This window comes from Ambystoma mexicanum, chromosome 4p, assembly GCF_040938575.1.
Source record: "Ambystoma mexicanum isolate Mex_15411 chromosome 4p, UKY_AmexF1_1, whole genome shotgun sequence".
NCBI classification, from domain to species: domain Eukaryota; kingdom Metazoa; phylum Chordata; class Amphibia; order Caudata; family Ambystomatidae; genus Ambystoma; species Ambystoma mexicanum.
The window spans coordinates 687,161,603-687,186,882 of record NC_090927.1 but is presented as its reverse complement, the minus strand read 5'-3'; the positions used below and the strand labels follow the sequence as shown (position 1 = coordinate 687,186,882).

Sequence of the window (25,280 nt, the reverse complement as noted above, 5' to 3'; positions counted from 1 at the left end):
CACTATTACGTAGCTGGGGACCCAGAACCCACAGCCATTCACCCAGAATGAAAGGGTGGAGATGGTAATTGTCCAAGGCTATCCATTGTGGTTCTGACTGCTGCCTGACATGCGGGACAAGGACACGCAGCTGGGCTGCCCTATAATATGTTCCTATGTCCGGGAGGCCTACCCCTGCATTGTCTTTTCGAAGCTGGAGCAAAGATCTGGGGACTCTTGGCTTTTGATTTTGCCACAGGAAGGTTAAAAGGGACTTTCTAGTATCCATAAAGTATTCTTGGGGCATTTTGATGGGGAGCATTTGGAACAAGTAGAGTATTTTGGGGAGAATCACAATTTTTATTGCATTTAAACGGCCTAGCCAGGAGATGGTGAGTCTGGGCCACCTTTGGGTATCGTTTTGAAGGACAAGTGATAGAGGGGGGAAGTTAGCCTCGTATAGGGAATCCAAGTTGCGAGTAACATTGATGCCTAGGTATCGGAGTGTGGAGAGGCTGACCTTTACTCGTAGAGGGGCAAAGCGTTCCGTCTCAGAGTCTCTACTTTGATCAATTGGGAGGAGGATAGACTTCCCAGTGTTGATTTTCAGGCCGGCCAGTTCGCCATATTCTTCGATTATATCGATCGCAGCTGGGACAGAATTTAGGGGATCAGTTAGATGTAGTAAGATGTCGTCAGCGTAGAGGCCTAGTTTATACTCACGATCCCCACTATGATTCCCTTAACTTTACCAGCATTCCTTAACCTCTGAGCCAGTGGCTCAAGGGACAGTACCAATAGTATTGCCGACAGTGGGCAGCCTTGCCTTGTTCCCCTTTCCAAGGGAAACCAGCGTGAGTAGCCTCCGTTCACTGCCACTGACGTTGGGGGGGATGTGTACAGTGCTTTGATGGTGCGGCGGAGCTTCGGCCTGAGCCCGTTCCAGACCAAAACCCTTTCTAAGAAGTCCCATGACACCCTATCAAAGGCCTTCTTGGCAACCAATGACAGAAGAGACGGATCCCCTCCCATTCCCTGTGCTTCATGAATTAAATGAAGTGTTTTCCTCATGGTATCCGCATCCTGTCTCCCAATAACGAAGCCAACTTGATGGGAGTGTATTAGCCGAGGTAAGTACATTTCAAGCCGGGCCGCAATGACTTAGCATCAATGTTGAGAAGAGAGATGGGGTGATAGGAGCTACAATATTTGGGGTCTCTATCTTCCTTTGGAATGACAGCGAGCAGGGCCTGAGAGAAGGACGGGGGGCGGGGCGGCTTGGCCTGTGTCAAAGATGTGATTGAACAAGGATGCAAGGAAGGGGGCGATGAATGCGGAGAATGTCTTATAAAAACCAGGCGTGAAACCATCATCCCCAGGGGCCTTTCCCGTCTCCAGGCGTTTTATGGCTTCTGTGACTTCCTCTTCTGTGACTGGTGTGTCTAAGGATTCGGCCTTCATGATTGTGAGCGTGGGGATCTGCACTTTTTTGAGGTATGTGTCGATACTCAATACTCTCGGGAGGAGGGGGGGGGTCATATGTATATAAGTCTTCATAAAAGAAGGCCAATGCTTCTTGTATGCCTTCGGGGGATGTTACTATCGTGTCTGTGAGGGTGCCGTCAGTCCTCTCGATGAGCTCGACCCATCTCTCTGCCTTCTGAGTACGGAGACGAGCCGCCAGGAGGGCGTCTGCCTTGTCACCTTTTTCATAATATTTTTGTTTGAGGTATTGTAGGGTTTGAGCTGTTTTGGCCACAATAATTATTTTCAGCTCCTCTCCGAACTGTTTAGCTTCGGCAAGATATTTGGGTCTCTCACATGGGGAGGACGGTGCCAACTTTTGGGCTGTAGAGAGCTTCTACCTAATATTCTTTTCCATCAGGGCACGTTCCCTTTTTTTTTTCGGGCGCCTTCCCTAATGAGCACCCCCCTCCAAGTGGCCTTGGCTGCTTCCCATACGGACGACTTCCCAATCTCTCCCGTGTCATTAGTGGCAAAGAATTGTTCGATCTTCAAGAGTTTCTTTGAAAACCGAGTCAGCCCATAAGGAGTCATTACATCTCCATTTAGTATTCCGGGGGGCCAGGTCGTTCCAGCATATATCCACCGTAACCATGTCGTAATCCGACCATGCCGTGGGGTGTATAATCGCGGCGCAAAGTGTTCGCAGGAGGCCATTGGCGAGGAAAATGTAGTCAATACGTGTGAGCGTGTCATGAGGGAGGGAGTAAAAAGTGAAGCCCCTATCCGCTGGGTGCAAATGGCGCCAAATGTCAGTGAGGCCATATAGGCCCAGGGTTAATTTGATTTCAGCTTCATCTCGAGAGGTGGGTGGGTCGTGTGCATCGGATCTAGTATGTCTATCCACAGAGCTGTCCATCCATGTATTAAAATCTTCACCTAGAGCTGTGTGTCCCTTGGCCATGCTAAAAACCTTCTCAGTGATTTTGTGGAGGAACCTATTCTGCCCTTGGTTAGGTGCATAGAGCGTGGCAAGGGTGACAATTGTGCCTCGAATGTTTCCCACAACCACGAGAGCCCTTCCTTCCTTGTCTGACCAAGTCTCAAGAGTCGATATCCAGAGGCCTCTGCGAATTAGAATCCCCACTCCCGCCTTTTTTGAGATATCAAAGCTCCAGTAGGAAGGGTCTACCTCATGTGATGGAATCACACTCTCCTCCCCCCTTCGGTATCGCGTCTCCTGCAGAAAAATAATATCTACGTTTGACCTCTTGAATTCTCTGGCCACCATGGATCGTTTCTTGGGGGAGTTTAATCCCTTCACATTAAGTGTGCATATGCGTAGTGTGTCTTTAGAGAATATAGGTGACATCTTGAGCGTCGTATGAGTGCTTAAGCGACCATGTCGTCTGCATCATGGTCCGTGTCGTGTTTGATAATGCAACGTATGGTTCATTTCTCGTGAGTCTGGTCTCCGCGAGTCCTGAAGAGGCCAAGGGATGACCCTTCCAATTCGCGCTTTGACCCTTCATGGTCCCATTTTGTGTTCTTCCGCCCCCCAGGTCCGTCTTCTTATGGGTCATATGTCTTCTTCCCAGCCCACCCTTTCCTCCCTCCTCCCCTCCCCCTCAACATTCAACGTCCGACCCGTCCAGGTTGATATCACCCAGTCGGTCTCGGACCACCAATGGAAACCGCGAAACAAGCGGTCCTATCCTAATGTAAACATATTTAACAGTGAGCTCCCAACCATGTATTCTTAACCCCGCAAAAGCAACTTACAAGTATTCATTCTGACCCCCTTTTTAGGCATTGTTCCAGTGTCCGTTTTACCCCACATTTCCACCATGGCACCCTAAACATGCAGGCCCCAGTTTGTCGATTGTGTAACAGAAATTAAACAGTTAGGTCTAAAGTCTGACCCCGTGGTCGGGTGCACCGTTGGCGCATGCTGAGCGTGAGCTCCCCCATCTGTCATACCGAAAACCCTCCACTTTCTCGCAGGCGGCACCCGAGCGCTCAGCTTCATCCATACCACTCACCCCATTGTTCCTGTGCCACGTGCGGCTTAACTTGACAGCTTGGAATCCGGGTTAATGTTCCATGTCTTGAGAATTGTTCATTCTCCGGAATTTTCTGGATCCCTGAATCCTCCTGCGCCGCAGGCCCTGAGTGCGCCACTCACCCTCCCCTCCTTTCGATTCAGCAAGGGAGGATCCTTCTCCCTGGGGACCCAACAGGTCCGCTATACAGTGCACAATGTCGTTTTCCGAAACAAGTTTCATTGTCGAGGCCTCCCACTCAAAGGTGGGAGAGAACAGATAACCCTACCGGTACCTGATACCTTTGTCCTTCAGCATCCTTGTAATTGGGAAGCATTTCTTCCTCATTGCCAATGTGAGCGATGATAAGTCTTGGTAGATTGAAATGTTCGCTTTACCCAGTGAAAGTTGTGGTGCGTGTCTTGCCTTTTCTAGGATCCTAGCTCTGTCCGCATAATTGTGAAAAACGAGCCAGTACTGATCTCGGGCCTCCTGGTCTGCCTCCAGCCCTATGGATGCGGTCAATTTTGGGTCATCCACTAATTCATCCCTAAATAGGAGCTTCAGAATGGTGTGTAGGGTCTGTTTTAGGTCAAGGTTGGTTTTGCCTTCCTTTTCGGGCACGCCGAACACACAAATGTTGTTACGGCGCTCCCTGTTTTTCGAGATCATCAACCTTTAGGCGTATTTCCTCTTCCCTGTGTTCTGTTTCTGCAATGCGGTGGTCCATTTGTGCCTCCAACGTGTTCAGAGAGGTTTGGTTGTGCTCGACTTGTTCCAGCCTGTCGTCCATTTTGTCCATTCTTTGTGTGATTTTATCAATTTTGCTGCCTATATCTGCTCTCATGCTTCTCATCTCGGTAAGCAGGTCAGCAACATCCGCCTTGGTGGCAGCGGCGTCAGATCCTGCAGTCGACATCTTGGACTCGGCGGGTGGCCTCAGGGATTCGTGGGTTGGTGTAAACCTATATTTCGCCAATTTGCCCTTAAGGTCCATGGGTGGCAGGACCTCAGTGGTGAGGTGTGTGGGTCTCAGCTATACACAGATAGCCCCGCCAGAATGGTCTATTGAGAAGTATACAGGCTTTGTCCTCCGGTGGCGAAGCGTGACGGGGGGATGTTATTAAAAGCTCCGATAACATATAGCCTCTCATGTGATTAATTGCCCTTCGGTTCTTCCGGTTCCTGCTTTACCCAACTGGGGAGCTTCCTGTGGTGTAGGACACCACTAGGCTCCGGGACAGTTCCCAAGGAAGAGAGATCAGTTTGAGGCCTGCGCAGCCCACCCCAGGCAGGGTGCTGGGGTACTGTTCCTGGGTCTGGTAAGTTCAGGAGTATGCGTGGGTTCCGAGGAGGGCACACGCCCTGACAGACAGGGACCCAACCCTCAAACTTTTGTGGTCTGGTTAAGATCTTCTAGCGCCCTTAATAGGACCCGAGGCGCATTGGCTTGCTCATTCTCTCCGGGGTCCAGGTGCTATGTGCAGCCCCCCAGCCAACTTGTGACTCGGAAGAGGGCCCGCCGCCTTCCATGTTCGTGATCAGGGGGAGAGTCCACACGTGAAGAGCCACCGGGACAACTCGAGCGGATGGAGCCGGTCGTCTCCTTCTTAAGTGACCGGGGTGCACGCTCGTATATGAAGCGACAGCGGAGACCACGTAAACTGGGCCTGCTCCATAGCAGTCCTCCCACGGGCGCACCCGGTGCCCGATCGGGCCCCCTCCGGGTCCCCGGCTCACAGAGGTGGGGGAGTGCGTACCTGTGTGCTTGTACTTGTCGGTGGGCCCTGGCAGCAGTGTGCGTCGCTGAATTCCCCCTGGTTCCGCGCCTATCACGGCTCTGCGATCGTTGGAGGGCGCGGCGGGATCTCGCAGGCCTGCTCTGCCTTCGCGCGCCCAATCTTACAGAGGTGGTTTCTCCACGAAAAAAGCTCTGTTTCAGTCTGGGTTTTCGCCCAGTATGTCCTGAACACTTCCGACGCTAATTTCCGTCGAAATTGTAGCTGGGGGTGGGGGGGTCTCGTGGTGGGGGCTCAAACCACTTTTCGGGACCCTTGCACAGAGCCTACACAGAAAGTAATCCCATCCGTGCGCCCCCTGGTGGCCGATCGGTTTATCTTTTTATGAACTTTAATCCGGTACATTTTTTTTGCCAGTACTTTAATAATATTTCTTTCTTGTGTCTTTCTCTAAACTCCTAACCCAGGTCGGGGATCCTTTGTTCGTCCTTTTGGCGGGCTTCCACACGGAAGCCTTCCTCTCAGCGCCACTGAGTCTTGGGTGGATCCATTGTGTGGGAGGGGGAGTAGGCCCCCCTGGACAGGGTTGCCTCAGCAACTCAAGTCGCACTCTGCCCTGATAGGCTGGAGAGTCTCCCGCCAGGATGACCAATCCACTGTGTGAGTGACAACTAGGCTGTATGAATGGGTGTTTTTCTGCATAAAAGCAGGTTCCTGACGACTGGAAGAGCAAGGCGTCGCCACTGGAACTAAGAAGCCGAAGAGGAGAGAAGCTGAAGACATCAGCAACGACAACCACCGGTGAAGCCCTGCTGCAGATCCTCACAACTTTCCTCCAACGACTTGAGAAGATCTTCACCTGCAAGAGTCTTCTTCCCTTGAGCTGGTGGGGCCAACCAGTTCGCCAATCGCCCTCCAGGACCTGCCTTGGTCGAATCGCCAGTGCCCTGCACTCGGAGACCGGATAGCCAGGCACCCGTCCACCACGACCGCGATTTAAAGGAGCGTACCTTTTAATCTGTTTCGGCATTTTACGGCTGGCTTCTTCCCTGAGCAGTGCAGTAACTCGAACCTTCCTCCACGACGAGAGCCTCTCTTCCTCTGCTGGACAACACAAACTGCAGGAACTGCCAGGAACAACCGCCACCGCAGGAGCCGCTTTCACTTTCTCAGGTACATTATTCCGCCAGGCCTCCCATTTTGAGGGGTACTACTAAAGGTGTTTTAAATCCTTTACCTACCTCCTGGGTTGGCCGCCCCCATCGACTAACATTATCTTTTACCATTCTGCACCCTTCTTTTGAATCGTTAACCAAAGACTTGACTCCAGCGACTAGAACCGTTTGATCCTGGGCACATTGCCCTGTACCACTAACTCTGGCACAGGCCTAATGACTTTGGCTAAATCTGTTACAACTGCCTTCACTAGATTGCTTTTCATCCTCAACTGTGTTGATGCACCAACAAACTCTTATAACCACCCTTCCTTCCCTCTTAAGTATTGTGAAGTGCCATTTTGCTCGGTTGTCAGCTATGTATTGCTATTACTGAAGTGCTACCTTGCCTAACTTGTTCGCAATCCACTTGTGAAGTGTTGCTAGTGTGCTTAAGAAGTTAGTTCTTTATAACTTGTCCTTTCCCTCCCTTTAAAGAAATTACTAGAGTGCCATTTTTGCCTTGTTGGCCCTGTGCCATTTAGCTCAGTTTTCACTCTGGCTCAAACTTGTCTATAATTTAAATAGGGGGCTGTGCATACTTTTATTGACTGTTTTAACTTGCTTTTATTATTGTGATCGACGTGTTTAACTAGAAGTGTGAAAAATAAATATATATATTCTTTTTAATACAAAGCTTTGGTCAGTATTTCGTTGTACCCTAGTACTGTAGTCCTAATGTGTAAACCCTGAATACTGCTCATTTCCCTCTTGAGATAAGTCTGACTGCTTAGCCACAGCTACCAACTAAATCTTTGTGGTATAGACTGATACCAAAGGGGATTTCTTGCATATACCTGTAGTCTTAATCTGCTGTAGTGCTACCCATGGGAACTGCAGTGGATTCTGCATAACACCAAACTGCTGTATTACTTCACCACTACCCCGATATGGCCAGAGTGCAGTTTTTCTGTTGTAAAACTCAGATCTATGGCACTGCTGTGTGCGTGTGTGTGGGGGGGGAAGGGGGGGGGGGGTCAGAATGCCCTGTATGAGCTGGGAAGGGCTGACACAACCTTATGATCGATGGGGACTAGCTGCTCCAGACTGAGTTATATTACTTGGTGGCAAAGGCGCAATACGCAGGCCATTGATATACGTCAGACCAATACAAGCATTAGAGCGTTACAAGGCAGCTCCAACAGATCTTAAAGTAGCCATTCTAGAAGCCTGCTATAGTGATTAATGTACATTTGACCCGGTGCGCACAACAGTAAACACATTTGCTTGAGTGTTTAAACGCCTGGGAACAACTCCTTACAGTGGCAAGGTCCCTATGTGGAATTGTCCCGGACTTCCCCCAATGTACTATCCTGATATAAAAACATGTCCAGAGAGAGTAATGGTGCTGGGTGATCTGTACCCCAGGTGAAGATTTATAACACAAAAAGAATGTACAGCAAAACTGGGGGCTAACCCGGTTAGATTACTGCAATATTTTCAGATGAGGGCAGCTGCACTTCCGAGATGGCCGTCGTTCCACAGGAACCAGAATCCTGTAAATGTATACATGCTATAGTATCAGGTGATGAACCATGGAGGCAGGTATCGAGGTTATACAAGATAGTACAGGCGGACCAGGTGCAACGGAATACAGCAAGGGTAAAATGGGAGAGAGATCTGGCTGTGAGCATCGAGGAGACTAAGTGGCAGAGGTTCTGCCGTTTATCAAAGAAAGTCTCACTCAATGCACGCTTACGGCATATACAATTTAAATGTATCCAGTCATTTTATTGCAACTGTTATTAAAACAGAGTGGTACATAACAGAGTGGACAATGAAAAACACTGAAAAGATTAAATAAATATATAAAGGGTAGTGGGGTAACTGGTTAAAATGGTTTGGGGGATTTAAAAGGGCTAAAAAAGGGGGGTTTGGGAGAGGGACCCCCAAATATAAAAAAAACACCATGTTTTTCGATGTTTTGCCCACTCTGTTATGTTCCACTCTGTTTTTGTGGTCGGTAAGATCACATATAACCGTTTACAGTGCTGAACCGACTGTATTAGATGCTGGCAAGTGTTTCCGATTTTTCCCAGATGCACTTGATAAATGTATGAAATATGGCGGGGAAGGGGAAGACTCGATCCACATGTTTTGGAATTGCCCAACGATAGCGCAGTTTTGGCGAGAGGTGGCTGAGGTGTTGCATGCAGTGGCCGGAATCTCCCCCCATGTTCCTTCCCCTTAAATACCTACTGGGCGACATAGGCAAAGTTTCCATACAAGTGCGTAGACTGTTCAATATGGGTTGTATTATTGCAAAAAAATGTATTTTGATGAAATGAAAATGAAAATCCAGACTGGCACCATCATGTCAGGAATGGCTCAGAGAACTGATGTATGTCAATGAAAGGGAGGAGACAGTCACTGCAGCAAGTAGGCCAAAGGACATATGGGGGCCATTTCGAGAATATCTCAACATTGGATAAACATGCAAGGTTTGTGCTACGTGCTCTGCAAGGTGAACTCTCCTGACTGTGCAGAGGCTGTTTTATGTGTGCCTGGCACTGCGAGCTACATTGGGCTCTTGCCGGCGTCGCAACATCGCGCTTCCTGGAGGAGGCGGGGCGAGAGGGACACGTGACCCGGTCACGTGACTACGGGCCGCTTTAAAGGAGGAAGGCTGCCACTGCACTGTGTGCTACGTGCTCTGCAAGGTGAACTCTCCTGACTGTGCAGAGGATGTTTTCTGTGTGCCTGGCACTGAGAGCTACATTGGGCTCTTGCCGGCGTCGCAACATTGCGCTTCCTGGAGGAGGCGGGGCGAGAGGGACACGTGACCCGGCCACGTGACTACGGGCCTCTTTAAAGGAGGAAGGCTACCACCCTTGCGGCGTTAAGCCCGGCAGGAGTAAAGCCCAGGGACTGTTGAGCGACTGTTTGACGCACTGGGGCTGCACCAGAAAGGTAAATAAATCCAAAAGCTTCTCCACTAACTGTAATAAGCATTGTTCATGTTCAAGGCCTGCAATGAGATTACGGAGTTCACCTCTTGAGGAAGAGATGGCTGGACAGGATGGGTCATATCTGGAGGCAGGGAGCGAGGCTGGGGAGGGGGGACACTTCTGACCCTGTTATAGCTCAGCCGGTATGCACTACCAACTACGCTCTCAGCAATATAGAGAGTCAGCAAACCCCCGAGGGGTTGTTTCCAAATCTCCATATCCAGAAAGGTTGGAAACGAGGGCTGGAGTATACCCTGACGACACGAAAGATTCAGAGCAGAATCAATGACCACTTTTGTAGAGTGCGAACGACCTGGTCGACATTATCGATTCCATCTGGCAGCCACCCGCCCCATGATCATAAGAATTTAGAAAATACCCCATCAATAGAGAGTGAAGAAAATAATCAAACGCCCGTAAATACCATTCAAGATAATAGGGCGAGCTCGCCAATCCATCAAGACCATCTGGAAGATCCAACAGCAATCTTTTCTGAGGGATCTCCCCCACCAGGAGAAAGTACTTTGGCAGCTTTGAGCTTTGTTTTAAACTCTTTGGTCTCAGTATTTGACCTTCTCAAAACAGAGGTACAAACACAAGCGGGTCTCCTCTTGGAGATGTCACATGAAATCTCGAAGAATGAATCAGCACTGGTCGCCACAAATAACATCATGAACGCCATTTTGATCCCAATTCTCAAACAAGGGTTAGATATTGCCCAAATTCATAATATACTGAAAGAGGGAGCAAAAAGCAGTGTCACAACTCAAGAGCTGTTAAAGAAGCTCCCTCTGGAAATACAAAACTACCAAAACCAGAAAGAGATCCCAACAGGGGAGGGCGCAAAAGATTGTTTTGACGACACTCCGCTTTCAGACTCTACTCTGGAAGATTTTCGAAGACTGGCAAATGTCGACATTGACATCATTGAAGACACTGGCGATAGTGCCCAAACAACTCACAGAGACAATACACAAGACCAATTGACCGGCAGTGGGAACCAGAGCCCAGAAGAACCCTTGAAAACCAAAAGCAAAAAGTGCCAAAAAAGGAAAAAAGTGGGCAGGTCTAAAGAGATCATTCTCTATACTCTACATGACAAAAATACGAAGAAATCAAAAAACCAGAGAAATAACGTTCCTAAAAAAAAACAGGAAAGAACACATTTCTGAAAAACCTGACTACTCCGTCTAGTGAAAAGACAGCGGAAACTAGCATAGCTGCTCTGCCTCTTTCCAATTCCTCTCAGACCACAAATTCGCTTACCTCACAAGCCAATAAGCGTGTACCGGGGGAAAAAGGGAAGGAAAAGGCAGGCCTAAATTGCAAGGAAGGTTCCAGTGTCATCAAAATTCAAATTTCAAACTTTGGTATGCAAACGGACCCTACAACATCCCCATCTGCAGCCCTTAACAACAAAAATAAAAAATTAGCCCATACAAACATCAAAATTGCCCCAATATTTCTGAAACAAAAATCGAATAAGGTAAAAGCAAATGTGGGTAAATTGGAGGAAAAACAAGTTGCTGTAAAATTAGCGCCAATTTTCTTAAAACCGATGGGGAAAACAGGCTCTTCTTCCGCTCTCACCAATGCTTCTCCCTCAATAGCTGCCCAAGAAGCGATACCATCAAGAGCCACACTTAATGAAGTAGATTGTCTGAATGGATTAGGGAAATTCATAAATCTTGAAATACGTCCTCAGGATGATAGCAGAGAGAAAATGGAAAGTAAACAGTACTGCTCTCCGATAAGAAAAGAAGAAACTGTGATGCCTAATTTTACCATTCCAAAAGTATGGCTGAGACTAGAAAAACAAAAAAAGGGAAAATCACTTAGCAGATCAGTTCTACTTTCAGAGATTAAAAAGAACTACAATTTGTTTCTCTTTCCCTCTGAAGACATCGAGTACCTTTCATTTGCGATTAGAGAAGATAAATTGTTCGTGGAAATAGCCCTCACTTCAAGAAAGGCGCAACAGGCCCTCATCACTAACAAACATGATCTGGCTAAAGAAGGTCTTCGGGTATTTGAATCAGAGGAGGAAGGAAGGTATGGCAATCGCCCGGGCCCTAAACAGATAGGAGTAGAGGATACATCCACTTCTATGGGCACCACCAGAGTGATAAGAGAGCCCCAAAGCAAAGTCTCACCTGGGCCCAAATTAAATGAGAACCTGTTAGCAAAAATCCCAGAAATTGTCACACAAATCTTCCTGAAACTAGGCGAGGAGCGGAACAGCCTTTAGACAAAGGGGTCTGGGATTAACTTCCTGGAACACCAGAGGACCGAGTTTCTTGAGGAAAAAGCAGCTGAAAAATAAACTTTTACAACAGAATGACATTATGCTGCTTCAGGAAACATGGCTGATTAATCCCATTGATATAGAAGGCTTTACAATACAAAATCTCAAGGCCTCACAAAAACTTAAAGGGAGACCAGCAGGAGGCCTTTTAATAGCAACCAAAAATTCTACTGTCAAAGAAATTGTTCCGCTATGCAACAACACGGTGGGCATTCAAGCCTGCAAAGCAGAGATCGGACCGAATGATTCTCGGCTTACCCTAATCCTGGTTAACTTCTACTGGAACCCTGCTAGGTCAAAACTCCAAGATTTCATAGAATCCCTACATTCCCTACTGTCAACCGCTAAGAGCAAATTCCGAGGGAGCACAGATCATCATTGCAGGGGACCTGAATACTGATTGTATTAATTCAGGGAATGTGAGGTCTGGCCAAACCAAACAAAGTACTATACGGAAAGGCAAGCAATGGTGGGATTTTTTTCCAGTCATGGGACCTGGACATGGTAAATGAAAAAAATAGGTCTGTGGAAGTGGCTGGACCAACCTGGCGTCAAGGGGCTCTGCAATCAACTTTAGACTACATCTTCATTTCATCTTCTCTTAACCTACTTTGTCCCAGTCTTACTCTGGATTGGGAAGAGGGGAGTGATCACGCCAGGCTGGAACTCCTCTTCCCCAAAATTCAGAGAGCCTCCAACCTATATACCACACAGGAATTGGACGTTCACAAAGGTAAACTAAAAGTGGCCAAATATAGAAATGGGGGGAATAAGTTAAACAAACTTCTGGAGGCAGTTCCTCCTGCTATATGGGTAAATGAAATGCACCCAGAAAAATTGGGAAATTTGTGTGGTCCACCTGCCAGCCAAGTGAAGGAAAGATTGCAGGGAAACAGACGCACATTCACAATTTTCGATGAGGAAACATTCAACAAGAAGAGAATCCTACGCCAAACATTACGCCACATAAAATAAAATGAAGCAGAAGATCCGCCCAGCTGTATACAAAAGCTCAAAAAGGCTAAACAAACATATCGGAATTGGACAAAGAATCACAAGCATCAAAAACGCCAAGAAGACGGGGAGAGAATGCTTTTCCTCCTCAATGCAAATAATTGCAGGAACTTTTGGGCGGCATTAAACCAACTGGAAACCGGCCAAAATAGCTCTCTCTGCAATTTAGTCCCTGAGCACAAGTGGGTGGAATATTTGTCCAAAAACTTTGAAGCAACTGAATTCAGAGATCATCCTCACCCAAACGTAACCTGGTCGCTGACATTCTATGAGGAAGAAATTGAGGACCTTATTACATCTTCCTCTGTCTCTAAGGCAGCAGGTCCGAATGGCCTCACTTATCAGGTGCTTAAAAACCAATCAAAGTTATGGGCTAAATTACTCTTCCATTTATTTCAAGAAATTTTAAAGAATGAAGTCTTCCCACCATCATGGAAGAGCGCACTTATTATTCCATTTTTCAAGGGGGGGTGATAGGCGAAACCCAGCGTGTTATCGACCCATTGCCCTTTTGGACATAGATAGCAAAATCTTTATGAGATTAATATTGAAAGAACTTACTTTATGGGTGGACTCTAGACACATCCTTCCCCCTCAGCAAACAGGTTTCAGGAAACACCTTTCTACCAGTCTTAATGGACTTGTCCTGAACCTGTTGAGTGAAAGTGCAAATGAGAAAGAAGGTTCTCCACTATACGGGGCATGGGTCGATTTATCAAAAGCGTTCGACCTCGTAGACAGATCCCTCCTTTGGCAGAAACTAAATAATTGGGGGATTCCGGCACCCCTTCTTGCAATGCTCATAGAACTCCACAAGAACATTACCATCAGAGTGAGATTGGACGAACCAGGCAATCTATCTGAAACAATCCAAGTCCTGAAGGGAGTACGACAAGGTTGCTTGGGTGCACCATTATTCTTTAATCTGTTTCTTTCAGACATTGGTGATTTCTTAGCCTCTGCATCATTAATCTGTCCGAGAATCAACGGAAGAAAACTCCCTTGGTTAGCCTATGCGGATGACCTGGTGCTACTGGATGGCTCAGCGATAGGGTTGCAACAACTCCTATCCAAACTTAATGATTATGCTAAACTGAACGGCCTCATAATTAACCCATCTAAATCTAAGGTCCTCATTTTCAAACATGCAAAAAAAAAGGTGACCTCAAGAAACTGGGTTTTGGACAGTAAAGCAATTCCACGGGTGGACGAGTTAACATACCTGGGATATGAAATCCTTGCTCACCCAACCTCAAACAAGGTGATACACTCCATTCTTGGGAAGAAATCAAAAATTCTTGCACAAATAAAACATCTAAACGGAAGATTCTGCAAATTCTCTATAATTCCACTCAAGAAGTTCTACATAGGTAAAGTTGTCCCGGTCCTTCTTAATGGCCTTGAGGCAAAGCCTCTTTGTGGAACTACGACTGGAGTAAAATTGAGGGCTCTTTGTGGAAATCTTCTCTTCATCTCCCTTTGTGCACTCCTCTCGCTAGTCTGAGATTTGAGTTGGGTCTGATCTCTTTGAGCTGCCGCGCGGAGTGGAAGTTACTGTCCCTCTATCGTAACATAATTACAGCTAGTGTATCCACTCTTTTCTTCGATGTAAACCAACATCTAAAAAAGTCTAAATCAAAAAAACTCCTCGGCTTGGAAGAAAAGATTGGCTGCATTTTATATAGGCTAGAATTAACAAGATAAACTCTCATACAAAATCCTAAGAAAGTTAAAAAAACATTAGAAACGGAGGACTGGATCAAAACGATCGAGGGAATCAGAAGGCTTAACCCTCCAAACCTATTCCTGATAGCGGACAGAAAGCTTGGCACCATCCCGCACTACCTGGAAAAATTCCCAGACCAAAGAATCAGAAACAACTTTCTCAGGCTCAGACTGAATATAGCCCACACGGGTGAAATACTGGACCAAAGAAACCAGGGCGAGAAGGCAATAAGCTTTTGCAAGATCTGTGCCTCTCCGAAATTACAATCCCTCAAACACCTGCTGCTGGAGTGCGAAGGCACATGGGCGATCAGCGTACCATCACTGGGGAGATTTGTAACCAGAGAGGAGAGCCAAGTTCAGGATGCATTTTGGGACAGACTGATCTCTGGCCAAGAAGTCATGCTAACTGCTGAGATTTTAAAAATCTTGGAGAAGCTAACTATCTTAAGGAACCATCAACAGACTAGCCAAGTTATTGAACCCTCGAGTCAAGGGGGATCAGTCTGCTTAGTTAAATCCCTGGTTTCTGAGCCTTTATTTTACCTTGTTATTTCACCCTTTTGCTTTATTTTTTCACTTTCTATATTCTTAAATATGCAGGAAAAACTGCTTCTTGTACGAAATCTGAATTTTTAATACTCTTCATTTGTAAAGGTTTTCTCATAAACCAAAAACAAATACACATGCAATGTGAACTAATGATGGCTTTTATTTTGAATAGAAGAATGTGATGCATACAGTCATGAACAAACTGACTGCTACTTAAATAATTGTTTACATTTTTTTTAAGCAATATCCAGGAGCTTCACCTGCATGTCCTGGATGAACCTTGTATTTTCCATCCAGGAGTGCCTCATCACAGTACCTGTGTACAGCCATGGCCGTGCCACACAGTAAACTGCGTCATGGACAGACTGTACCACCCTGGACCAGAGCACCAACGTCCTTTCCTAAGTCTCCAGCTGACAGATGATCAGCAGCTCCCAAGATCACAGACCAGAGGCCAGAAGATAATTTGGCAGCAGCCAGGAAGCTTCCACCACCCTCAGGATAAGAGTACCTGAGGCAAACCTCTTCCTCACCCATGCATCCAAACTCTTGCTCTCTCAGTCAGGAGACAAAGAGGGGAAACATTGACATCTTCAAATTATTTCCGAAGCCTGAACCACCAAGCCCTCAGGAGAGATGTGAGTGGACAGAAAGGCTGTGTCAGAAGGCACCAGATGGTGCTTCTTTGCCACATCTCGGTCAACTGTGGGAACGGAGGCAGGATTCTCACACACATCTAACAACAGGGTCTCCAAAGTGGTCATGATGCCTACCCCCGGGGACGCAGACCAAGTCCAGTAACCCCGGAAACGGGCATCAAGTTATTCCAAGCAAGCCTAACAACCCCTGCTAGGGGCTATTTGGGTGCAGTCCTGGCGTCTATGGCGCCAGGCTCATATGGAGAGTCAGTCCTGGCGCCATAGGCGCCAGGCTCATAGATTAAAACGTACCTGATGCAGACCATGCTGCAAACTTACCTGATGCAGACCATGCTGCAAGAGCTCCAAGCCAAAAGAGGCTTGCAAGGGACTACTTTACCTAGGGACTATTTTTTACTCGGGTGGGGCTGGGCAGGAGTACTTACTTGGGACTAATTTGGAGGCTATTTAAACCACGCCCGAAGAGCAGCACACGCTTCGCGATATTCCGCATCCAGCAGCGTAACGCTCACCGTGCCTGCAAGTCTGCATCCAGTCTTCTGCCACACCCGCCTCGAGTCTGGAGCTCCTAGAAAAAGGGAGAAAGAAGGAGAAAAGGTTAGAACAAGAGCAATACCTTTGATCCTTATCTGAATTCCCGATCCACCGCGCCTTCGAGCTGGAAGAAGTTATTTTATGCGCGTCGCCTCGCCTGCTGCAGCGCCGTGCTGAACTCACCGGACTTCGCAGCATCTTCACATTCCACCGCATCCTTCTTCATGTTCCTGCCGCACTCCGGCACCTAAGGGGAACACAAGAACAGCAAGGTGTGCCAACGGAATAAACAGAGGCAATATTAGTTACCCTCCATAGACTTACCTGATTTTACCACCGGGGGTACTATTCCTCTTCACGGGTCGGCGCAGCTTCCACTGCATCCTCGCCGAACCCCGGCCCCTAAGGGGAAACAAAAGGACAGCAAGGTGAAACAAAGGGACTATCAAGGGGAACCCTCCTCACCACAATAGACTTACCTGATTTTACCGCCGGAGGCATTATTCCCCGAGACTTCATACATTCTCTCAGCGCCTGAATAAGGGAGAAAGCAACAGGTTACATACTGACATTATTTTATCGAACTGTTGGATAATACAAACCCTTACCTGAATATTACCGGTTGCTACGAGGAACTCTTCGCTAGGGTCAAGATGCAACCTTCAAGGAATCGGACAAGAGTGAAAGTCAGACATTTGGACCCTTACGAACTACATACTTAGGGCGTCTTGCCGGAAATCTCAGAGTCAATATTGTTCTGGAACTCACCAATTATTTCAAGCCAGTGAAGCAACTGGTTATCTACACGCCCCTGCGCTCAATGCAGGATGGAGAGCTCATCTTCCAAACCTTCAGGTGAGACTATAAGAGGGGACATCAAAGGTGATCAGTGGGGAGAACAGCGGGAGTAGGGGGGTGGGGATAACGCTCAACTCCACGGGTGCTTAATTCCCTTTCTCCATTTGCAGAAGAATATTCCTACGGGCCAAGCAAACGAAGCTAGGTGGGCCAGTCCAGTCCGTCATCTCGGCACTACGCGTCACATTTGTGGAGACCGCAGCTGTCCAGTTCAGATCGACGCCCCTGTGGGAGCCAGGTGAGCGTAACAAAAGTTGGGTTTAAAGGCAGCAGGTCTCTCTGTTGGGGCCCTCATTCATAATGTCCAAGCTCGAATTGAACTTTGTCTGGAAGGGGACAAGCTCAGTGACAAACACTTCAGCCATAAGCTTTAGGTATGAAGAATCAGGCTTCTCTAGAGTGGGAGCTGGAAAGGTGTCCAACACTGGAGAGACATCCAAACCACTGGCCTCCTGCTAGTTGGCAGCCTGATCCAACATCGCTTCTCCTTTGTCATAGCACTCTACCGTAGAGTCTCTCACTTCTCCAGGGCATAGGGGTTCAAGCCCAAGAGGAATAGGATCACTCTCTTTGTCAAGGATTTCGCCCAATCTTTGACTTGAATTCCCCCCATAGGAACAGATACTCTAGAGATGCTCTGGTGTCTATGGTGCCAAGGTGGGTGGAGCTGGCTCCGGGTGCCAGACGCAATGACGGGTCCTCACCCATGGGAGCTAGGGCTGAGTCCTTAGTTGTGCTACACGTTCCCATGCTGGGTCTCTGCAGCTTGTCCAAGCGGGGTTGGCCCCGAGGGCACTGCAGCCTTGGAAAAGGTGTGAAGCATCTTCAGATGAAATCTCTCCCATTCCACTGGAGTGGAGAAACAGGCGGGAAACAGTACCTGTGTAGCAGTCTTCCCCCAAGGAGTCCTTAGCATGTGGACTCCTTCAATGAAGTAGAGTGGTGCCAAGAGGAACTGTTGCGCAGGTGAGACCTATTTCAGTGCTGCTTCTCCTTTCGGGTTGGGTCCTGCTATTCAGACTTCTTTTCGATGCATGGGGACCCCGACCAAGCCCTCGTATTGTCTTTTTACTAGTGGAAAAAGCTGAAGAGCTTTCCGGCACGTTCCAAGAGACACATTGGATGCATAAACAGAACATGCTGATGTGGGGTTGTATTTCCTGTCAAACAGACACATTCTGTGGGGATTGGAGAGCAAAATTTGAGATCTGCAGTCCACAGAGTACTGGAAACCTGAGGCCTTTGTGAGATTAGGCAGAGTGTAAAACCTGAATTGGTGGTGCTCCTGAAGAGAACAGTGGGCTTGGAAGAAAGGAAACTAGGTCTGCCACAGGTGTTGAGAAGAGTCTACGCAGACCCGTACTGCGCCTCCTGCTGAATGAAAGGTTACAGAATCATGGATGAAGGCATCAATTAGAAATATATAAATTAAATTACTAAATATTGGTCCAGTATACATATGTTTCATGGGCTTTCATAGCTTACCTGGTTGGCTCGCTCCAATATATTAATTAGTTCAGCTGCCACTCTCCAGTCTTTCCTAGTGACAAGCGTTATAGATTCACCAGTACGCCTAAGGATTGAGAGAAGGAAAATAATTCAGCATAAATGAGCAACAATTTAGGAACATTGTGCGATAAAAGGATTTTACTTTTGGCGACACCATCTCTAAAGAACAAATTACTTTCCTCTCGGTAAAATTGTCTGATGGACATTCCTTCCCGGATTCCTCATCTATTATAATCCTCTCACCAGCACAGCTGTTCTAGGGCACTTTTCGGCAAGCCATGGCGTGCAGCATGGCTCCAGGTCGGCTCCATCCGACGGCTCTATGTGCCCTGTGTCAGACAGGATGTCGGGACCCGCATATATTGAGGTGCCGTGACCTCTGTTCCACCCTTTTCACTAGAACTCTGACACTAAGGGACCGTAGAACCAATGGCATACTGGCTTTCCGCCAAGAGGGGCAGGTAGGGAGGGTGATGACAACTTTGTCAGCAGAACATCCATCAGAAAGAACATTATTGAGAGGTAAGTAATTCGATCTTCTAATGCATTCCTCATCCATGATAGACTCCCTCAGCAGTACCCATTTATTGTTCTTATATATTGTTTTTATTTATTTTCTGTTTATCCTATGTACTGCACTTCTCCCTCACCCTTCCCCTGCACTTGCGCGATCTCGATGTTACCTGGCCTAGGAAGATCGTTGTCTCCGTCTTCCCTCTGTTACCCTCCCTTGCCTCGTCGCGCCTTGAAACACTTGTGTACAGGCGCGTTATAAATGCCATATCATCATATCATCTATCATATCTCATATCATACCTAAACCTGGAGGAGGGAGGAAGCAAGGACAACACGTCAACCAGAAAACATTGGAGGACTGCCCTACCAAAACGGGCATCCTGTCCCGCAAGGGAATCCAAGCAGTGATGCTTAACAAACGTGTCCAAAGACGCCCACGTTGTAGCTTCGCAAATGTCTAGGACAGGAACTCCCCTCTGAAGGGCAGATGTGGGAGCCACTCCTCTGGTAGAATGAGCTCTGAGAACCTCAAGCACATCCTTCCAAGCCAGATGAACAAGTTACTTACACATGGTAACGTTCTTTCGACTGGATGTTCCTCCCACGTATTCCTTATCTTTTGATATTTCCTAATATCCAAAATTTTCCCAGTAGAGGGCGCTGCGTGTTGATGCCCGTCTAGTCGATGTCCCTCGGAGGCCTCCGTCTCGACGACGACGTCATGACAGGTATAAGTAGCGCACGCAGCGTCCATTGCTCAGTTCTGTTTTGAAGTGCGAAGCAATGTCTTGAGTTAGACGGTTACTACCCTTGACGGAGCGCAAATTGTAACCACAAGGGATGTTTTACTGCAGGAAAGGATGGGACGGGTGATAAGGAATACGTGGGAGGAACATCCAGTCGAAAGAACGTTACCATGGGTAAATAACTTGTTCTTTGAATGGACTGTGTCCTCCCACGTATTCCTTATCTTTTGAAACACTCCCTAAGCAGTAATGTAATCCGGAGGAGGGAGTAAAATTAAAGACGTTTAGTATGCACAGAGTGCAGTACTGCTTTTGCAAATTTAGATTCTTGGATAGTGAAGGAATCCAGACTATAGTATCTTGTAAAGGTGTGTGCAGACAACCATGTGGCGGCTGCACAAATGTCTTTTATTGGAACTCCCCTTTGCAGAACTGACGAAGATGTGATACCCCTGGTTGAATGAGCACTTATTTGCTCAGGAGGGTCTTTACCGGACAATTTGTAGCATTCTGCAATAGTTAGAATAATTATCCTATAGATTGTTTGCTTGGTGATGGCTAGGCCCAACGTATGGCCTCTGTAACCCACGAATAATTGATCAGTTTGTCTCAGTTTTGCTAGTCTGCTAATGTAGAAACTCAAAGCACGCCTCGGATGGAGTCTGTGCAGCATTTCTTCCTCTTTCCCCGGATGTGGAGGCGGGTAACAGGATGGCAAAGTTTTTTTCTGGGTGATATGAAATTCAGAAACAACCTTGGGGAGGAAGTTCGGCTTCACCTGTAATACCACTTTGTCCTTGTGGAAGACAGTGTGAGAAGGCTTGCAGGATAAAGCCTGTAGCTCACTCGACCTTTGGGCAGATGTTAGCGCCACCAAAAAGACTGTTTTTAGGGTAAGACGTAACAGGCATGAATTAAGGGGCTGAAAGGGTGTACCCATTAGAAAGTTTAAGACCAAATTTAGATTCCACAGGGAAACCTGAAAAGGAGTTGGGGGATACACATTAGTTGATCCCTTCAAGTATTGTATTACCAACAGTATTTTAAAGTATGAGACTTCCTCAGAAGTGCACTTGAAGACTGAAAGCGCTGCCAGGTACCCTTTAAATCGTACCAATCTGTAGACCCAGATTTGCCAGGTGCAAAAGAAAAGATAACACCATCGGTGTGTTTCATGTAATAGGGTCAACATTCTTATCCCTACACTAGCTGCAGAACTAATTCCAAAGGCAGCAGTGTAAGGATTTAGTTGCTGGAATTCTGGCCTAAAGCAACACCTCCATTACGTCGTCCGGGAGGTCCCAATCTTTGTATCTCAGCCTTTCAGAAACCAAGCGTGAAGGCTGAGAGTCCTGATATCCGTATGGAGAACTTGAATCTCCTCTCGCAAGAGAAGATCCTCTCTTTGTGGAAGACGAATTGGAGGGCAGATGGACATGTCCAGAAGGTCTAGGTACCACATTGACCTGGCCCAATCCGAGGCAATTAGGATCATGGTTTTCCTGAACCTCCTCAACCTCGTTATCACGTGAGGAATGACAGGGACTTGAGGAAACGCGTTGAGAAGAGGAAATTCCCAGTTCACCATGAACGTGTCCCCTAGAGCTCCTCTCGGGGGAAATTCCCTTGAGCAGCACAGTTTGCACTTCCGGTTGGCACAGGTGGCAAACAGATCCACCTGAGGGGTTCCCCAAAGGGTGAAGATCTCTTGAAGGACTTCCTGAGCTAGTTCCCACTCGTGGGAGACTGAGCTCTTCCTGCTCAGATCGTCTCCAGCTAGGTGAACTGCCGACAGAGAGATTCCTTCTTGTATTGCTCAAAACCAGAGCTGCATTGGCTCTCTGCACAGTGGTAGTGACCCTACACCTCCTCTCATGTTGAGGTAGTACCTGGTCACTAGATTGTCCGTCATTATCAGGACATTCTTTCCCCGTACAGATGGCAGAAAGGCCTTCAGCGCTAGTCTGATTGCCCTCAGCTCTAAAAGGTTGATGTGTAGTTTGGACTCTGATGGAGACCAACGACCGATGATGGTCAAATAGTTCCCCACCCCATGAGGAAGGCGTCCGCCACTACTGTTATCTCCGGCCATGGTTGCCAAAAAGGTTCTCCTTTTAAGATGTTTTCCTGACAGACCCACCACTGAAGATCCAGTGAGACTCTGTTTGGGATTTGTAGGAGATCTGACATCCTTCCTGAGAACTGTGACCACTGTGTCCTCAGAGGCCATTGGAGAGATCTCATTCTCGGGCGAGCCTGTGGCACCAGAAAAATGCAAGATGCCATCAGACCAATCAACCGTAGAAAATCGAAGGCCGGAAGATGTTGGGTGTTTTGGAATTTTGTCACCATCTGCAGAATGTCTTGAGCCCTCACCTCTGGTGGTGAGGCTTTTCCCAGGGATGCATCCACGACTGCGCCGATAAACTGGAGTCTTTGTGATGGTATCATGTGGGATTTCTTGAAATTGAGGGAGAAGCCCAGCCTCTGGAGGGAGTGACAGGCATAGCTTAGATGATCCAGGGCTTGTTCTGGGGAACTGGCCATGATCAACCAATCATCCAGGTAGGGGTAGACGTGAATCCCTCCTCTCCTAAGACTCACTGCCACAACCGCCATTAGCTTGGTGAAAACCCTCGCCCTGGAGGTTAGCCCAAATGGCAGAACCCGAAACAGATAGTGAGAGTTGCCAACTGCGAACCTCAGGTACTTTCTGTGCTTGTGATGGATTGGCACATGAAAGTAAGCATCCTGAAAATCCAGTGATACCAACCAATCCTGAAGCTAGAGGGCCTGACTGAAGGATCTGGGAAAGAATTACCATCTTGAAATTGTCTTTCCTGAGGAACTTGTTAAATTCTCGTAAGTCCAAAATGGGTCTCGTTCCTCGGTCCTTTTTCAGAATTAGGAACCATGGGGAGTACCAACCCTTGTTCCTCTCCGCTACAGATAACGGTTCTATAGCACCTTTCTCTAGCAGGGCTAAAATCTCCTGCATAAGGAGCGGATCTGGAAACTTCAAAAAATTGTTCCCCGGTGGATGACTCCGAGGTGTCTGTAGGAAAGGCTGGCAGTAACCCTGGACAACTGTCTCCAATGCCCAAGCATCTGAAGTAATAGCCTGCCATTCTGTCAGATGTTGAGTTAACCTGCTTCCTATTGCTGACGCAGAGGCTGAGGGTAAAGCAGCTCCTGCTGTTGCAGTCTTAGTACCGTTACCCCGACCACCATGGGGGAATAGTCTTTGGCCCCTTTGAGCTGGCTGTCCTCTGCGTTTCCTGAATGCGGAATAATAGCGAAAGGTCCTACCCCTCCAGGGCGTACCTGTGAGGCGGTTCGGAGTTTGCCTTATTGTAGCTCCAAGGGATTTGGCCGCCGCCTTGGAAGTTTGCAATTTCTCCAAACTGTCATTAGCTTTCTTCCCAAATAGATAAGTGCCGTCAAAGGGAATATTCAGAAGTCTGGACTGAACATCGGGAGCAAATCCTGACTTCCGCAAAAACGTAAATCTGTGGATTGTCATACTAGCCACCATGGCTCTGTTGATGCCGTCACAGAGTCGAGACCGGTCTGGAGGGATTTGCACAGAGCATCCTTTACATCCTTGATAAGCTCAAAAATAGTCCTTCTCCTCCCCTTCAGGGATGTGGTCAGCTGCGATTGAAATGCAATCCCAAAGGGTGTGGGTAAACCTTGCCAGAGTGCATGTAGCATTAGCAGATTTTAACGCCATACTACCTGCCGAGAAAACTTTCTTGGGCATGGCATCATACTTTTTGTCATCCCTATCTTGTAGGATTGTGGACTAAGCATTTTGCTTGCCAGAAGAGGTTGCAGCCTGTACCACTAGGCTTTCAGGTGTCGGGTGCTTCAACAAGTATAGAGGATCCGCAGCTGATGCTTTATATTTTGCTGCTCTTGTTAACTACTGAGATAACCTCTGGGGTCTCCCAGCTGGAGGATACTCTCTTGTGTAGAGCTTTGTGAAAGGGGACAATAGTGTCTTCCTGTGGCCCTTTATCGAGAATGTCTGTTAAGTCATCCTGCCCGAAGACAGGAGCGGGCCTAGACCATTCTATGTACTCCATAACCCTTGAAACACTTGAGCACAGGCGCGTTATAAATGCCTTATCATATAATTCATAAGCTGTCTATAATCTCCTTCAACATGATCTCCTGGATCAGCCCAACTGAATTCCACTTCAGGGTAAGTGTCAATGCCACTTACCTCATGCAGAGAGTCCTGCAGATGTTTAATTCGGGATTCCTCTGACACAAGTTCTTATGGGACAGAAGGTGTGCCATATTGGAGCCCAAAGGGTCTCTCCTCGTCAGAAGAATCTTCTACATCCTCATATATTGAGGACAGAGTTTTGAAAAAATCTGATCGAGGTTGAGGTGTATAAATCTTCTCAACAGTGGCAGAAGGAGCTATAGACGTCATAATTGGGGCTGAAATAGTTGAAAACGTTGAAGATGACGTCAACGGCGTTGACAAAATTGTCAACGGCCTCGAAGTTGTCAATGGGATTGATCCGAATGTTGAGGTCTTCGTCGAGACAGTCGAAGACACTGTAGTGTACGCGTCAAGGTCATCGACACGCAAGGCGTCGATGTCTTCTCCTTCGATGAAGGTGCCGAAGGCGGCGATGACGCACTTTTCGGCTTTGCCTTATGGGTCGATAGTGACTACTTCTTGTGCGTCATGGAGGCTATGTCTTGACTCGAGGGAGTAGCTGTTCGAGAAGTTTACACAGATGGAGTCGAGGACTCACGGCTTCTGTGCTTCCCAGTTTCACCTGGGGTATCGCCTTTAGGTGTCTTCGAGGGGGGCAAGGCCCCGTTCTCGAACACCTTTAACATGCTTTTTCTGAATTCCTCCCAGTGTGCCGGGGTACTGTTTTTGGAAGGACAAAGTACCCTCTCGGGTGAACTAGAGGAAGAAGTGGACGGCGATCTATGACTCCTTTTCTTACAATGCCTCGTTTTGAGGCTTACCTCTCTACAGTTTCCCTCTGCGCTCCCTCAAGGGCTTGGCCGTCATAGACATGCACTCGCCGCATTCGGAATGCGGATGCTCTGCCCCTAGGCACCAGAGAGACCCTGTGTGGGTCAGTTATGGACATCTTGGCCCTGCAGTTACGGCCTTTTTTAAGACCGAGGGGTAGATGGAGCCAATGAGGAAGCCATCTTGTCGATGATTTTTGACAGAAAATTCAAAGAAATTCGATGATATTCTGACGAATAACACAAAACCAAGCTTTTCATTACCAAAGCTGTGAAGCACGGAAAAACGAAACTGAGCACGAATGCTGCGCGCGCTACTTATACCTGTGATGACATCGTCGTCGAGATGTAGGCCTCCGAGGGACATCGACTCGACCGGCATGGACGCGCATCGCACTCTACTGGGGAAAACATTTTTCCGAAGCAGCAAGCTGGATATTAGGAAATATCAAAAGATAAGGAATAGGTG

General features: G+C 47.5%; 1 protein-coding gene across 1 annotated transcript in view; it reads right to left on the bottom strand.

Moving 5' to 3' along the window:
- The window catches only part of LOC138453414 (probable ATP-dependent RNA helicase DDX53), a 2,019,656-nt gene that overhangs the window by 174,895 nt on the left and 1,819,481 nt on the right, over positions 1 to 25,280 (bottom strand). The window contains exon 15 of the mRNA XM_069606246.1: positions 18,519 to 18,606. Coding sequence (XP_069462347.1) covers positions 18,519 to 18,606 — 88 coding nt within the window. The remainder of the gene's footprint in view (positions 1 to 18,518; positions 18,607 to 25,280) is intronic.